The sequence below is a fragment of the Athene noctua genome, chromosome 3 (assembly GCF_965140245.1).
Source record: "Athene noctua chromosome 3, bAthNoc1.hap1.1, whole genome shotgun sequence".
NCBI classification, from domain to species: Eukaryota; Metazoa; Chordata; class Aves; order Strigiformes; family Strigidae; genus Athene; species Athene noctua.
In genome coordinates this window covers 49,756,392-49,770,643 of record NC_134039.1, presented here as the reverse complement: position 1 = coordinate 49,770,643, position 14,252 = coordinate 49,756,392, and the positions used below count along the sequence as shown (strand labels likewise).

General features: G+C 39.6%; 1 protein-coding gene across 3 annotated transcripts in view; it reads left to right on the top strand.

The window, feature by feature from the left end:
• Positions 1-14,252, top strand: part of MSRB3 (methionine sulfoxide reductase B3) — an 87,186-nt gene that overhangs the window by 34,481 nt on the left and 38,453 nt on the right. For all 3 annotated transcript variants that reach the window (XM_074902932.1, XM_074902933.1, XM_074902931.1), the window contains 2 exons: positions 1,790-1,867; positions 13,346-13,374. In XM_074902932.1, the coding sequence (XP_074759033.1) occupies positions 1,790-1,867; positions 13,346-13,374 (107 nt within the window). The remainder of the gene's footprint in view (positions 1-1,789; positions 1,868-13,345; positions 13,375-14,252) is intronic.

Genomic DNA, 14,252 nt, shown 5'->3' with positions numbered 1-14,252 from the left:
CAGTCCTCAAAATGCAGGCATCTTTCTTTTCTCCCCCTCTTCTTACTTGTGCTTCCTCGCCTTCACCACCAAGTTGGGTTTTTTTTTCCCCAGGATTTCTGCACTTGTTTACTAACCCCTACAAATTAACACCACTGCAAAGACAACCATCTGTAGCATGGGGGCCAAAGCCAGGGGTCTTGTGTGACTTTCTCCTTTTAATGAACGCTGCATGTCTTATAAAGTCATGGGGCTCATGTTTAGAGTCTGGTTTTAGTTTACTACAAAATGTGTGGAAGTAATAGCAGTTTAGGTACACTTTTTTTGGAAGACATCGCAGTAAGCAGAACCACGAGGGAAATGGCCCTGTGCCAGGAGGCTGGAGTTTTGAAGGTGGCCATTGTAAGTATAGACGTTTTGGCTGCAGAAAGAAGGTAGCATAATTTAGTTCTTTTCCACCCCACTCCAATTTCTTTTTGAAGCACATGTGGAGAAGGTATTTATTGGCTCATTTGTGGTTGGAATGTCAAAAATTTTCAATAACTGCCCTCACATGGCTTTAGTCACTGGAAGCCAGCTCCGAGTCCTGGAGGAAAAAAAAAAAGGACTTGCTTCCAAGATTGTTTTTACTGAATAAAGTCTCTCTCTCAGCTGATTCCAGCATGAAGGTAACTTGCCAAGGCCTAGCCACTTTTTGTTGTCTAATTTATACCACTGAGTTTGGCATAAGGCCCTGGCTTTACCTCTGCTCCGAACGTACTAATGATGTAACTGCTTGTTTTCATTCATGACCTGAAAGGGCTCTCCGCCGCACGTGGGGTCCCGGTTAATCATCAGCACTCTTCCTGACAGCATGTACCGGTGGCTGAATTTGCTGAGGGGAGGCTGTGGGGATGATCCCCCTCTCTGCCCCAGCCCCCTTCGTCCATGGTGGACGTTGGCCTCTGCTGGGAGGCCTGCCTCCCCCTGGCCCTCCTTGCTCTTGTGTATGGGACCAACAACATGATTTAATGCTCACAAACAATCGGAGATTAGGTCATTCTTAAAAATCCTGTTTATAAAAAAAAATTGGACCTCATAAAAAGGGTGAAAGGATAATAAAAACAAGCTGCTGAGCACATAGGCTTTTTGTTGGGCTAGCGCAGCTGATTCGTATTAGATGAATGACCTCGTAGCCTTTTAGATTGTTAACTTAGAAAAATATTCCCTTAAAGCTGTAATATTGCTTTTCAGCTAAAAATATAAGGCGCACACAGCTTGAAATTGTGGACCAATTATTTCATTTTCAGCTACAATGCCTCTGTCACCCCGGCAGCCCATCGCGGCCTGACCCAGCAGCATGGCTTCACAGCTCCCAGGTGGCAGGCACCCAAGCGCTTCACACCTCCGCCTTAGCAGCTGAGCCCACCACTGACACATTTCCCAAAGATAGACGTAGAGAAGTGCGTCAGGTTGAGCTACATGTCAAACAATGTATTTGCAAAAACTTACATTTTGCTTGCCAAATAGGAGAAGATTCCAGTTTTTCCAGATTCCAGTTTTTCCCTTTTTGTTGTTGTTCTGTCCTTTGAACTGTGGGACAATTTGCTTCCTCTTGCATGATACATAACACCTGAGGCACAACTAATGAGGACATTCCCCTTTTCCTGTGCCTGCTTTATTTGCTGCCCTTAATAAAAAACAACTGCCAACTTTTAAATTGTGGGGGTTTTTTCTGTAAAATTTTTCTAAAGTCTTAGCTAATTTAAGAATTAAAAGCACCCAAAATTCCTTTATTTATTTTTAAAATGTAGTGTTGTTGTTTTCCCAGTGCCTTTGAGGGGGAGTACACACATCATAAAGCTCAAGGAATATACAAATGTGTTGTTTGTGGGACTCCTTTATTCAAGTGAGTATGCTTAATACAGTTTTGAGATTTCTGTCTCTTAGTTTATTTGCTGTGTTCCTGTGTAATCTTGTGTATATTCCAGTACTTAGATAATTTTATAAGATCATTTAAGTCATTCAAATTGATAAGGGATACAAGAGAAGCAATGTAAAGAATAATGCTATAATAAAATTAGTCTTGTGGTAATGGTAAAAAAAAATTAAATAAATAAGATAGTAAGATATTCACATAAAATAGGTTATTTGACAGAAAAAATGTAGTTTGGTGGGGGGTTTTTCCGTATGCAGCCATGCTGAGTAATTGTAACACAGTCTTTCACTGTGCTGATAGATACTGAGTTTTGGCTGTTAGCATTACTCACAGGTAGATTTACAATCTGGATCCTGGGTGGCAATGCTGCATCCATGCTACAGCATTGTATCTGAAAATGGAGAAAAAAGTAGATGCTTTTTTTAGTATTCAAGCAGTCCAGAAAAGAAAACCCAGGAAAATTGCATTACTTACTGAATTTTCATCCATCCCAGTTGGCACACATGGAAAACTGCTTTTGGAACTGAAGCAAGGATTAGGAAATAATAACTTTTGTGTCTTGTATGAATAATACTCTTTAGAAGTACTGTGGGAATTATGGCCCTAAATTTGGTGCTAGAAGCAGTGTTGATTGAATTCTCTCAATCACTACATTGTTCTGCACGAATACAGTTGTTGTTTGAATGTTCTTTCTTATTTTTGGCTGTGTTCATTCTGATAAAGAATTTCATGGGTTTGCTTGTTTTTTCCCTCAGTTCGCACTGACTCAGTCCCTGTCACTAGAAGAGGTACCTTTACAGCAGCGTGAAGCAGGATGGTCAGGATAGCACTAATAGAGAAAATCGAGTCAGTAATAGGTTACAAAGGAAAATAAAATTGACGTAGCTTCAGAATCACCAGATGTGGCAGTGATAGTTGTTCTCAAGAGGCCATCTGTAAAGATGAAAGAAGCACTTCATCTCTGTTATGTTTGATTCCTCTGGTAGGAGGATTACCTGCAGAAATTTCAGTAATAATGTGAATCTTTTGAGTTGGAAAACTGATCGTTACGAACTCAGCCAAGGCAATATTCTCATGTCATGTGTTACTGTGGTGCTTGGCTTGGGGGTTCAAAGTGGGGATCTAAAGTCTCCATAACCTGGTTTTCTACTCTGCCATTTAGACATTCCCCTGCTCACTATAGCTAAATCTTTATGGAGGAAATCCTAGCACTGTTGAAGTCAATTCAGATTTGGCAAATTAATACAATGGAGCCAGGATTTCACCTTCTACCTTCAAGACTGGCTTCCTTTCTGTCGTCTGCTGGAGAGAGTAGGGTTTTTGCGGGGTGAGATTTGGACAGCAGTAGTCCACATAAATGAACGTGAACTAGTTTCCAGTTGCTTTCACAATCCATTTAATATGGGAAAAAACTGCAATGTGAGACTTACCTGTGATTATCTCAAGTGTACAGTATGCTTTGGCGTAGTCTTGACTTTTTTGAGTTAATGAGTTGGATTTCTCTATGTGAAATGAGCTATATGGAAATGTCCCTGTTTTCAGATTCTCTTTGAGACTCCCCGTGGATTTTATGGGAGGAGAGAGAGAGAGAGAGGTTGGTTTTTATTTTTAATAAATCCTAGGCCAGTGGGTATCTGAAAAACACCTTGCTGATTGTGTCCCAGGGGTGGACTGGCCTTAGCCCAATATCCCCAAAGTCTTTGTGTTGCTTTGTGAGCTCTTGCCACCTCTGGTCTACATCCTATTCAGCCAGTTCTGAGGTGGCTGGCAAGGTTGGGAACAAATGAAGAGGCCGATAGGGGTCTATCTTCTTTTGTTTACTGACTCCAAAATATCAGTATATAATGTCTTCCTCAACTAGGGAAGATACATTCCTGTATCTTGGTGACTGCTTCAGCCCAGACAGCTAAAAAAGTAAGGAAACATAGATAAGAGAATGCAAAATGTATACTAGTTACTAAATTTTCCCCACAGAGTGTAAATCACCAAAGTATTTTCTTAGGAGTAAGGTAGTAGTAAGATACAAAGGAAATCTGTTGCCCCATTTAAAATGCAAGTTGTTTATGTGGTGGCGTTTTTCGTGGGGTTTATTAATTTCCAGATAGTCATCTGAAACTTGCTGTTCCATTTGCTTCTCATTGGGTGTCCATTAATTTTTTTTCTTTGTGTTGTTGTAATCTGTAAATATATATGTTTGGACTATGGTCTTGTCAATTTAACCAGGAAAGAGACTGGAGCTTCAGCAGTAATATTAACAAACTTCAACTTTTAACATTTCTGATTTACGTTGTTTCATTACCATGTGACACACGAGGTCAGGGAACACATGAATTTTACACTCCAGATGAAAGACCTGCTTTTTGGTATGTCTTTAAAACAGAACTCTGTCTCTGTCACAGGAAAGATAAAAGAAACAATTAGGAATTTAACATCTCTTCATCTACCTATTTGCACTACTGTTATGAGAAACCTCCCAAGCTTTATGAAGAGAACATGCTTTAACTTTTTCCGCAATCAAAGGTGCCCCACACAAAATCCATAATCATGCCATTGAATCTAATTATTCCATCTCTAAACTTTCACACCAGTCTCTTACATCCCAGTACAGCTGCCTAAAGAAAGCAATAAATGAGAGAGACAATAAAGTAATCTCAAGGACCTCCTTTTCTGCAAGCCAGCCCTTATGTGGTTTTATGTTACACTTACTCCAATCTAGCTGCAGGCTTATGCTAAAAGAAGCAGGCCTGCTCCCCCCAGGCATTTTTTCATGGCTTTCCCTTCACTGGAACTGATGCAGCTGGTGTGTGTCCTGATGCAGCACATTGATCTGATGATAGAAAACTAATCAGCCAAAGAAAAAAACCCTCATGCTTATCAACTATACCTGCTTGTGTTAATTTTTTGTAAGCCATGTTTATCATGGCTGGACAGCCTTTGCGGCAAAGTCGTTTTTTTCTGTATCGGTTCACAGAGCCACCTATGCCACTCAAATGCTCAGTGTTTTTGAAAGGCCAGGTGTATTTGCAAGATTGCACCTACTTTATAATTTTTCAAGTCATTTTCTTGTGCACATGGCAAGAGAAGGTTACAATGGACCTGAGTGAAATCCACGGCTCTCGCTATTGCCATAGGAGAGGAGCTATTCCATATTTAATAAACCACGGTCATGTCCTTTACCATATGCAGGACTGTGTGAAAAAGACGTGGTATAGATGGGAACTGGGAAGCCTGGGAGAATGATTTTCTTTTAAAAAAAGAAATATTATTGTTGTGTCAGTTTCCAGTTTTTAGGGCCAAGGAATGAATCGCCAAGTCTTCATAAATCACCCACTGCTGCCTTTATTGCTTCCTGGAAGGAATTCTTGGTAATGGTGTTGGCTCTTCTGAACATGCACTAGGAGAAATAGCAACACCCTTATTCATGTCATGTTTTCATTTGATTTTTGTTGAACCATGTCAGGTCTTCTCAACATCTCTCAGACATCCAAAAGCAAATTGTGAGAAAAGCAAAGCATGGCTGGGCAATACTGCAGTGCCATTAACATTGTACCACTCTTGTCTTCCCAACACAAGGGAGGATTTCAGTCATCAGGCTAGATCTATACAAGGAATTTCCTTGCCTCAACGCTGAGTGCTTAATTAATGGTCTTTAAGCTTTCTTAATAATCTTTATATCCTTTGAGCCGGCCAAATGACAAATTAGCACTGGCTATCTGGCTAGGAGAGGCCATATGACATAACTGCTGTGGCATCTCTGATAACATCTAATAGAACTACTTGAGCAACTTCATCCACCCTGACTTGGTTTCCTCACAAAACTTTGTCAAAACCAGCAGCTTCTGTTTAATAACATTTGTTTGGAGTAAATTGGCTCTTGCCAGTGTAGGAATCATAGAATCATTTAGGTTGGAAAAGACCTTTAAGACCACTGAGTTCAACAGTTAAGCTAGCACTGCCAAGTCCACCACTAAACCATGTCCCTAAGCGCCACATCTACATGTCTTTTGAATACTTACAGGAATGATGACTCAACCACTTCCCTGGGCAGCCTCTTCCAATGCTTGACAACCCTTTTGGTGAATAATTTTTTCCTAATATCCAACCTAAACCTCTCCTGCTGCAACTTGAGGCCATTTCCTCTTGTCCCTATCACTTGTTACTTAGGAGAAGAGACTGACACCCACTTCACTACAACCTCCATTCAGGTAGTTGTAGAGAGCGCTAAGGTCTCCCCTGAGCCTCCTTTTCTCCAAGCTAAACAACCCCAGTCCCCTCAGATGCTCCTCATGAGACTTCACCAACTTTGTTGCCCTTCTTTGGACAAGCTCCAGCATCTCAATATCTTTCTTGTAGTTAGAGTCCTAAAACACAGTGTTTGAGGTGCGGCCTCACCAGTGCTGTGTACAGGGGGATGATCAGTTCCCTGGTCCTGCTGGCCACATGATTTCAGGTGCAAGCCAGGATGCTATTTGCATTCTTGGTCACCTGGGCACACTGCTGTCTCAGTCAGTCAGCAGGCAGTATTACCAAACAGTTCTCATCCAAATCCAGATTTTTACTAGGTCTTGTGTATCTCTGAGAAGCTTGAGGATCTTAAAACTTTTGCAAGAGTTTCTGCAATTTTTTGTGACTGTCCCCTAGAAAAGGCTGATGGAGTTAAAACTAAGTAGTTCTCATCAAGCATTGTTTTCTTCTTGCTCCATCATTTCTTGGTTGAAATCAACCATTGTTTTGAGTCTGCCATATTGCTGGATGACAAGTTGTTACGCACTCCTAATGATCTCAGCAAAAGTCAAGATAGCAGAGTGTTTGTCTTCCTCAGAGGCACCTAGAATCCAGAGGTTTAATCCACCTCTGAGGATGACCATCAGTATGAATGCTGTGTTTACTGCAGTCCCTGCTGTAAAATTGCTTTGTGAATACAGCTCATGGCATCATCCACATCTGAACATACCCAAATGCTGAATCCACATCAAATCCTGCCTGAATGCTGAAAACATGCTAATCTGTGTTCATCTTATCACAGCTGTAGCATGGGCCCATTGCTGAAGCTTGACCTGGGAATAACTAATTCTGTGGTGGTGTGGAGCAGGACTTTGTGCTCCTGGTCCTCATGAGCCCCTTGGAGCCAGAACAGTACAATTCTGCCCTTGGGTGCAGCTGCTGGGTAGCTCTTGGGGAAAGGCTCTTTTCACTGGATGCTTGGCAAGTGTGGCATAGAGGAGCTGCAGTCATAGCAGCTTCCCGACTCATGGGTGGTTTTTAATATCCTCTAACTGGCAGCTGCTTGGCTGGTGCTGAATGTTCATTTCACTACCCTCATGTAAGCAATGAAGTCTGGAAATATTTTTATGTTAAGGATTAGGAAAGCAAGAGCAAGTTTGGAAAACAAAAACCACTTAATCTCATTTTTTTCCTTGATCCACAAGCCACCTGGTCTTGGTTTTTTCAATAGATCAGCTCTATTGTAGTGAGCTGGTTGCTGCCCACAAATGTAGTAAGGCACTGTCGATTTACTGCAAGCTAAGATCACTGGCTGTGCAAGGAGCAGGTCGTATGAGACTGCCAGCTACAAGCCAGTACAACAGCGAACCTGAGATTTCCTTTTGCTTGTATTCTCCGGGCAATACTGTCTCCAGCAGTGAAAACAAGTGCAGGAATATGAGGGAGGTAATATGAGGGAATATAAGGAGGTAGAGGACATTCAACAAGTATCCTTTACAAAAGGCAAATATTGGTGTAGGCTTCCTAGGAGAAATGTGTTAGGATGCAGAAAAGAAGGAAAAGGGGACTTGAAATGTAATATTTTAAATATTGCAATGTCTCATTGAGACAAGCCTGTGAAATTGTTTTAATTATTGCTGAGCACAGCTGAATTGCAAATCCTTGTTGAAGGTACTTAGAAATAAGAGGAAATAAATGTAAAGATTTACATAATCCTAGAGATATATATAGATAACTTCCACTGATTTTACTATGAATTTTATTTATATTTTCACTGTTAAAATTTCAGTGGATTCTTTGGAAACTTTTAAGTCTGGTATGTGATTTCCCCTGTTTGAAATTCACACTGCTTCATACTGACTGTTTCATCAGTCACCCTGCTTGGAAGAAATAATTTTCAGCTCGTCTTAACCTACCTTATACTTTACTATGTGTAGGTATGTACCTGAAGTAAAAATCAGGTAGGGTGGATTGTTATGGATTATGACTGCAGAAGCTGTAGATTTCTATATTTACCTGTTTATAACTCTCACATTAAAATAAACTCTGTAGAGAGCTCACACGGGGACTGTTCATGACTAAGATGATGTTAAAATGCTCTTTTTCAATTTGGCTTTTCATCAATATGCAGAACTGAAATTGTCACGGCATCCATCAACGGTGAATCAATCTTTTTCCTTTGGTCTAGGAAAGCGAGATAAAAAATCTATCTAACAGGCTTCCTAAGGAACTAAGGCTTACAACATTGTGCTGTCTGTGTGTCAATCCTTTCCTAATAATAAAACTGTATCATTTAATCTATTTGACAATTTCAGCCAAATTTGGCAAGGGAGTAGCTCTTAAACCTCAAAGATATTAAGTTCTTAAAATTTTCATGAAATCGGAAGAGAAACCACATTCAAACCCTCTCTGAGGGGAGACTGGAACAAGAGTTCAACTATATTATTAGATTATACCAGATAATATTTTTGTAAATGATATATATATTATTGTATATAACAGAGAATCCACATGAGGGTGGAAGAGAGAGAGAGGCATTATGAATGTCCAGCTCTGGGAAGTACCTGTGAGTAGTTTTGCTTCGTTAGACACCACAGGATCTCTTCCCTGGCCTCAATGCAGCAGCAAGCCCAGCTTTGCTCCTTCTGCTGCCGAAGGAACTACTTGCTTCTTAACGCTCAGGGGCTTCTCAAATTCCTTGATGATGCGGGTCTCGTAATTACCAGATAGTTACATCATGTATTATTTTTTACATTGGAATACTACTGTGTTTTTCTTTCTGGAACTTGCCTTGTTATTTGGAGCTTGGGCTTATGAGTAAGATCGGTGGCCACTTCCAAGTGGTTTGCTTTTTCAGAAGGGCTGTGTCCATACTTGTAAATAAGATGAACAAAAGCCTCTTCTCTGGCCCAAAGGGCAAGTGACAAGACATGGCTTGTGTTTGTTAGCCTAAATTCCTCTCCTCTGAAACACAGTGGCCTGGTTAATCCTGTTTATGGGGAATGGTCCCTGGCCTGAGCCTCCCCTGCAGCTTGTCTAGGTCCTACTAGTTCTCATAAGCATGATATGGGCCAGCACAGTGTCCAGGGACATGTTCATGACTGAGCATTTCTGTCCTGGCCTTCTTTAGCTTGCTAGCAGTGCTGTAGGCAAGAAAGCTGTTATTTTAACTTGGTACTTTCTGTACAATTGGGGGTAAATGGGAAGGAGAGAGGAATGATTTTATTCTGCTCACTCATGTGGGCCGGGACATCAGTTGTCTTGGATTTCATCAGGAGCCTGCTAGATTGTTGTCTCTTCAGCAAACTGCCCATGACAATCTTTGAAAATAAAAGATGCACCAAAGCTGTACCTGTCATCTTTACAACTGTAACCAACCTTGATTCAATTAAAGTCCTTTTCAGAGAGGAGTAGCATGTTGAATGTCTGCCCCTACCCATGTTGTGTTTAGCATCCTTGAAGCAAAATCTTGCAAAGGAACAACCTGGTATAAACTCCTAATGCAAAGGCATAAGAAAGCCAAGAGGAGTCAATGACTCCTTCAGTGATAAAACAAAGGGATTAGAACTGCAGAGATTTCATCAAATTCTTTCTGAGAGCTGTGGGGCTTTCAAAGGCTGTTCTCAATGTTGGGCTTCAGCAAAACCTGAATAAACCTGTTCATCAATAAGGGTGAAAGATAAAGACAGTTGTAAAGCAACAGTAGAGGTTCTGCAGTAAGTCCTCTTTCCCCTCTCCTTCCCAAAAGCCCACTTCACTGTAAAATAGCAGATCTGTGTTAGCTTCAGCTGTAGTGTGTCTTGTCATGCCATAGTATGTGGCATTGAACAATTGCAGTTCAGTCATACTTTGGAAGGCAGTAGTTTAAAATTCACACTATAGGAACACAGGGTGATTATCATTACTCAGTTTCTTTCTCAGTACTTAGCAGTCTGAGCATCTGGTTTACAGTGTCTTTTAAGAGGAACAGGTCAAAATCCTCTACCTCTTTGCAGTACGATAAAATGGCCATCATATATTTTATTGTTTGTGTTTGATTTAATTATGTCTGAGATCTTTAAAAGTATTGCGGCACCTTGTCCTTAGCTAACTACTTGCTTGCATATTGTGTGTTGGTAGTTGAGCTACTTGGCGTTTGTATTGCCATGTATTGTGTGTATTTGAGTGGTATCCCAGTTGGAAAGCACTTTTTTAATACCCTCTTGCTCTCTTCATGCATATAGACCTCTTTCCAGAGCTATTTATGAATGATTCCCTGACTTTCAGAGAACTCCTGTGGGTCGAAAGTAGAGAAACTATGCCCAAGCTATTATCTGTTGTGGATTTTTTTTTCCTCTCTTGATATGATAAATGATAAAAGACAGTTTGTAAGGTCAGTACCTGGCTCTGTAAGGTGCCTCTTGTCTGATAGGATGCTTAGGTTGGATATCAGAGTATGTACAATGGTAACAAACGATGTACAGAGTTTTTCCTCCTAGTTAATGTAGTTTTAAAAGTATAAAGGAGTCAGAGTGAATATTTATGTATGTAGCAGAACACCCCCTTGGAATGTACTTTCAGAACTTAATTTTACTGTATTTATTGGCCATTTTTAGTTGCATATTTTTAACACCTATGTGCAACTGGTTTCTGATACCTTTGTCTAGCATGCTGTCAAGAAAACAATATATGTATTGGAAGATCTAGGGGAAAAGTGCTGGTTCCAATGAAGTTACTGGAAGCTTTGTCCTTTGTTCAAGTAGTCATGATGACTGTGTTCTTGCAGAGCAGTCTCTTGCATCTGCTACTTGTGACTTACTTGCAACACCAAAGACACTTCATTATTTTTCTCTTTTTTTCTGTGCCTTTCTAAGATCTCTAACAATTTCTGTAATACTGTGTCCTAAACTTTGCATCATCTTCCCAAGATGACATGGTGACCATAATGTAGATGGCCCTTCTCCTCTCGATGGCTCTTAGTGCTACCTCCCATGTTGCATTTTCTTTCATAGCTTTTCTGCTGTTACCAGACGAAATGCTCTTCATTTATCACCCCATATCAATTTTCTGATCTGTTGTCCAGTAATTTATGACTGTTTGGAGCTTTGGTACTCATTAAAGTGTGCAGTGACCCTTGTGACCATCGTCCCCATGTAGTCTCTGCCATCTTGGCCCCTGGGCCAGTTTGTTGATGCCACAAGTTGCAGTGCATAGGTCCACGCCAAGCCGTGCAGGCTGAGAACAGGGGTCTTTGTTTGACCAGCTAATACCAAGTATCTAGAATTTGGGCAGCAAGAAGTTGATATACAGATAAACAGACACTGAGGGTAAGATTCGTCCGTTGCCTCTGACTATGTAGGTAGTGAGGTGTGAGCAAGAGACAACAGTCTAGAAATATATTGCAGCTTGAGGAGAATATTTTAAATAAAATACTAAGTGGCTTTGCCTGGAACTCAGTGGAATTCCCCCCAGTTACACACTTTTCACAAGGAGGAGACTTTATCCTGCAAAGCGTAAATACCAAAGGAAATGCACTGCCAAACAGAAGCATGGGCTGGTATCCTGGGCAGTCCGTGGGGGTAGTATTCATGAAGGCACATCAGCAAGATACTTTCTTTGTTCAGTGCTTTTGGTGGTACTTTTTAAGTATCAATTAGGAAAAGAAGTTATGTTTTTTTCCCTTCCATCTTTTCACCACCTGAGGGTTATATTTAAGACATCAAAGATTGTAAGCATTGGGGGAAGGTGGAGAATGATCGGAAAGGGAGAGGGAATTTGTTTCTTTTCTGACAGCTTTAACTGTAACTAATAGTGTGAACGTGTTCATTTTTAAAATCATGATTGATTTGATATTTGTTTGCTGTAGCATAGATCATTGGTATGGGATTACAATGCTAATTATATAAAATATAGAGAGTATGTCTAAAATAGACCTACACATACCTGTACATAGAAGCTTATAAAATAAGAAAATAAATCTTCAATTTCTTCTTGAGCTTTGGACATTTATTTTTGAAAATAGAAGGACTGTAACTTCCCAAAATACATCCCCTCCTTGATGCAATGTAAAAGGATCCAACATTGTACTTCCTCCTTAGAATTTCTGGGGAAATGCATTTTGCTGCCAACGTAACATCCTTTAACAGGTCTCCTGCTGGTCAGACCTTGTGTCCTGCTGTGACAGCCATGACCATGTGTACAACTGATTGTTAGTGGGCAATATAAATCTGATTGGAACATGCCCGTTAATTGGTTTGAGAGCTCAATATAGACAATGCTGTTTTATAGCAGATTGTGTAGATAGGCCTAGTCATAGGGTTAATTCTGCTTGACAGCACATCAGCAGCATCTTGAGAGTAATTACCCAACTTAAGTTTTCCCACAGTTGAATTGAGATCTTCAAAGGCTTCTACATTTACAAGTATTAACCTATATCTGAAACATGATGTTCCCACAAGGGCTAATTTTTTCTTCCTTTTATTAAATATACAGGCTATAGGGTTCATTTGCTAAGTGCTAAGCCCTTAGAAGAAAACACTACTTGTTAGAGAGAGAAAAATCTGCAGTGCACGACCAAAGCTAATGGTGCATAATACACACATCATTGTCTTTTTGCAAAGACTTTAAAACAAGTTAAAATTTAGGTCTGGCTCCCTTCCTCTCTCCCTCTCTCCCACCCCCCGCTTTCCACTTTCAAGAAAATCAAACCACTTATTCCTATGTGCAGAGTAAGTAAATTGAAGACACACACAAACAAAACCCTCCTAGGATGTTGTACAATTAAGTACAGATCATTGGATACAATACATATGACATTAATGAAACAGTATCTGCTTCAAAAATAGATTGGAAACATTCATGAATAAATTAAATCCTCTTAATGACTTTTCAAAAATGAAAATGAATGAAAACAATATTTATTTCATAGAAACAACTGTGTGCCATGATTCACAGCATATACTTTAATCCTGTTTTAAATTTATATTCTATTTTCTGCATTCATTTTGTGATTTGTCTTTTAAAATATCTTCTTTGTAACTCTACATTGTAAAAAAAAAACAACTAAATATTGAAGATAATAGTTATTATTTGGGTTCAAATGCCCTTGAATGCATTAAATATTAATGTACGGAGGTAGATAGTCTTGTTAAAGATGATATTTACTCGAGGGGATCAGTCTTACAAATGGCTTTTATGGCATAAAGCAGTTCTTGTAATTTATGATCTTTTTATTTTCTTTTGCAGGTCAGAAACAAAGTTTGACTCCAATTCAGGTATGTTTAGATTTACTGTGTTTTGCTGAATGTACAGTATTCAGCTTAATCTCAAAAGAGTAGTTTATCAGTTCAAGTTCAGTTTAATTTTAAACAAACTGGGGTAGGTCAGTCTTAAAAAGGATCTTCATTTCTCACCGTCTGAAAACAGCATTATTACTGTGAAACATTTGCTTTCATTCCTTTCATTAGTTCCTGTCTCTTTACATTTTACCAAAAGATGATCAGGAAGATATATCTTGTGACAGGCTTTAACTGATCCAGAAAAATTGTAGTACAAATAAATGATAATACAGACTAAAGCAAATGGAGGATTGAAGTGGAGTTTGAGAATGATCACTGCTTTAAAGGAGAATGTTTTTCTTCCTGGTGGACAAAGACATTTGGGAATTTGAAGTCAGTGCAGCCTATCTGTCAAGAAACACATGATTTGTCATCAGATTTTCGTGACAGATGCATGTACACAATGCATGCCAGAGTGGTCTGTAGAGCTCGCTTTAGGAGGTTTACCAAAAGGCAGTCTCTCAAGTTGTATTTTAAAAGAATTTTAATGTGTTGTAGGGATTGGTAGGGAAGTGAAGGTCAGTCTAACAGGTTAATGTCTATCTAACAAGACAAAAAACACAGGACAGCAAACAGGGAACAGTTGGGGAAAAAACAGAGATCCTAATACCAGACTGTTATTTATTCAATTAACTATTCCTGGGTGTTCCTTAAAGTTAAACAATAGTAAATTAAGAATAAACTGTTGTCCTGAAACTAGCTGAAATGTCCATTGCCTGAAAAGGTAATTCAGTATAACATTTTTTGTTAAGATGAAAAAGATGTTTTAAGCAGAAAACCTGATATTATTATGGAACTTTGTATTTAGGCCAATG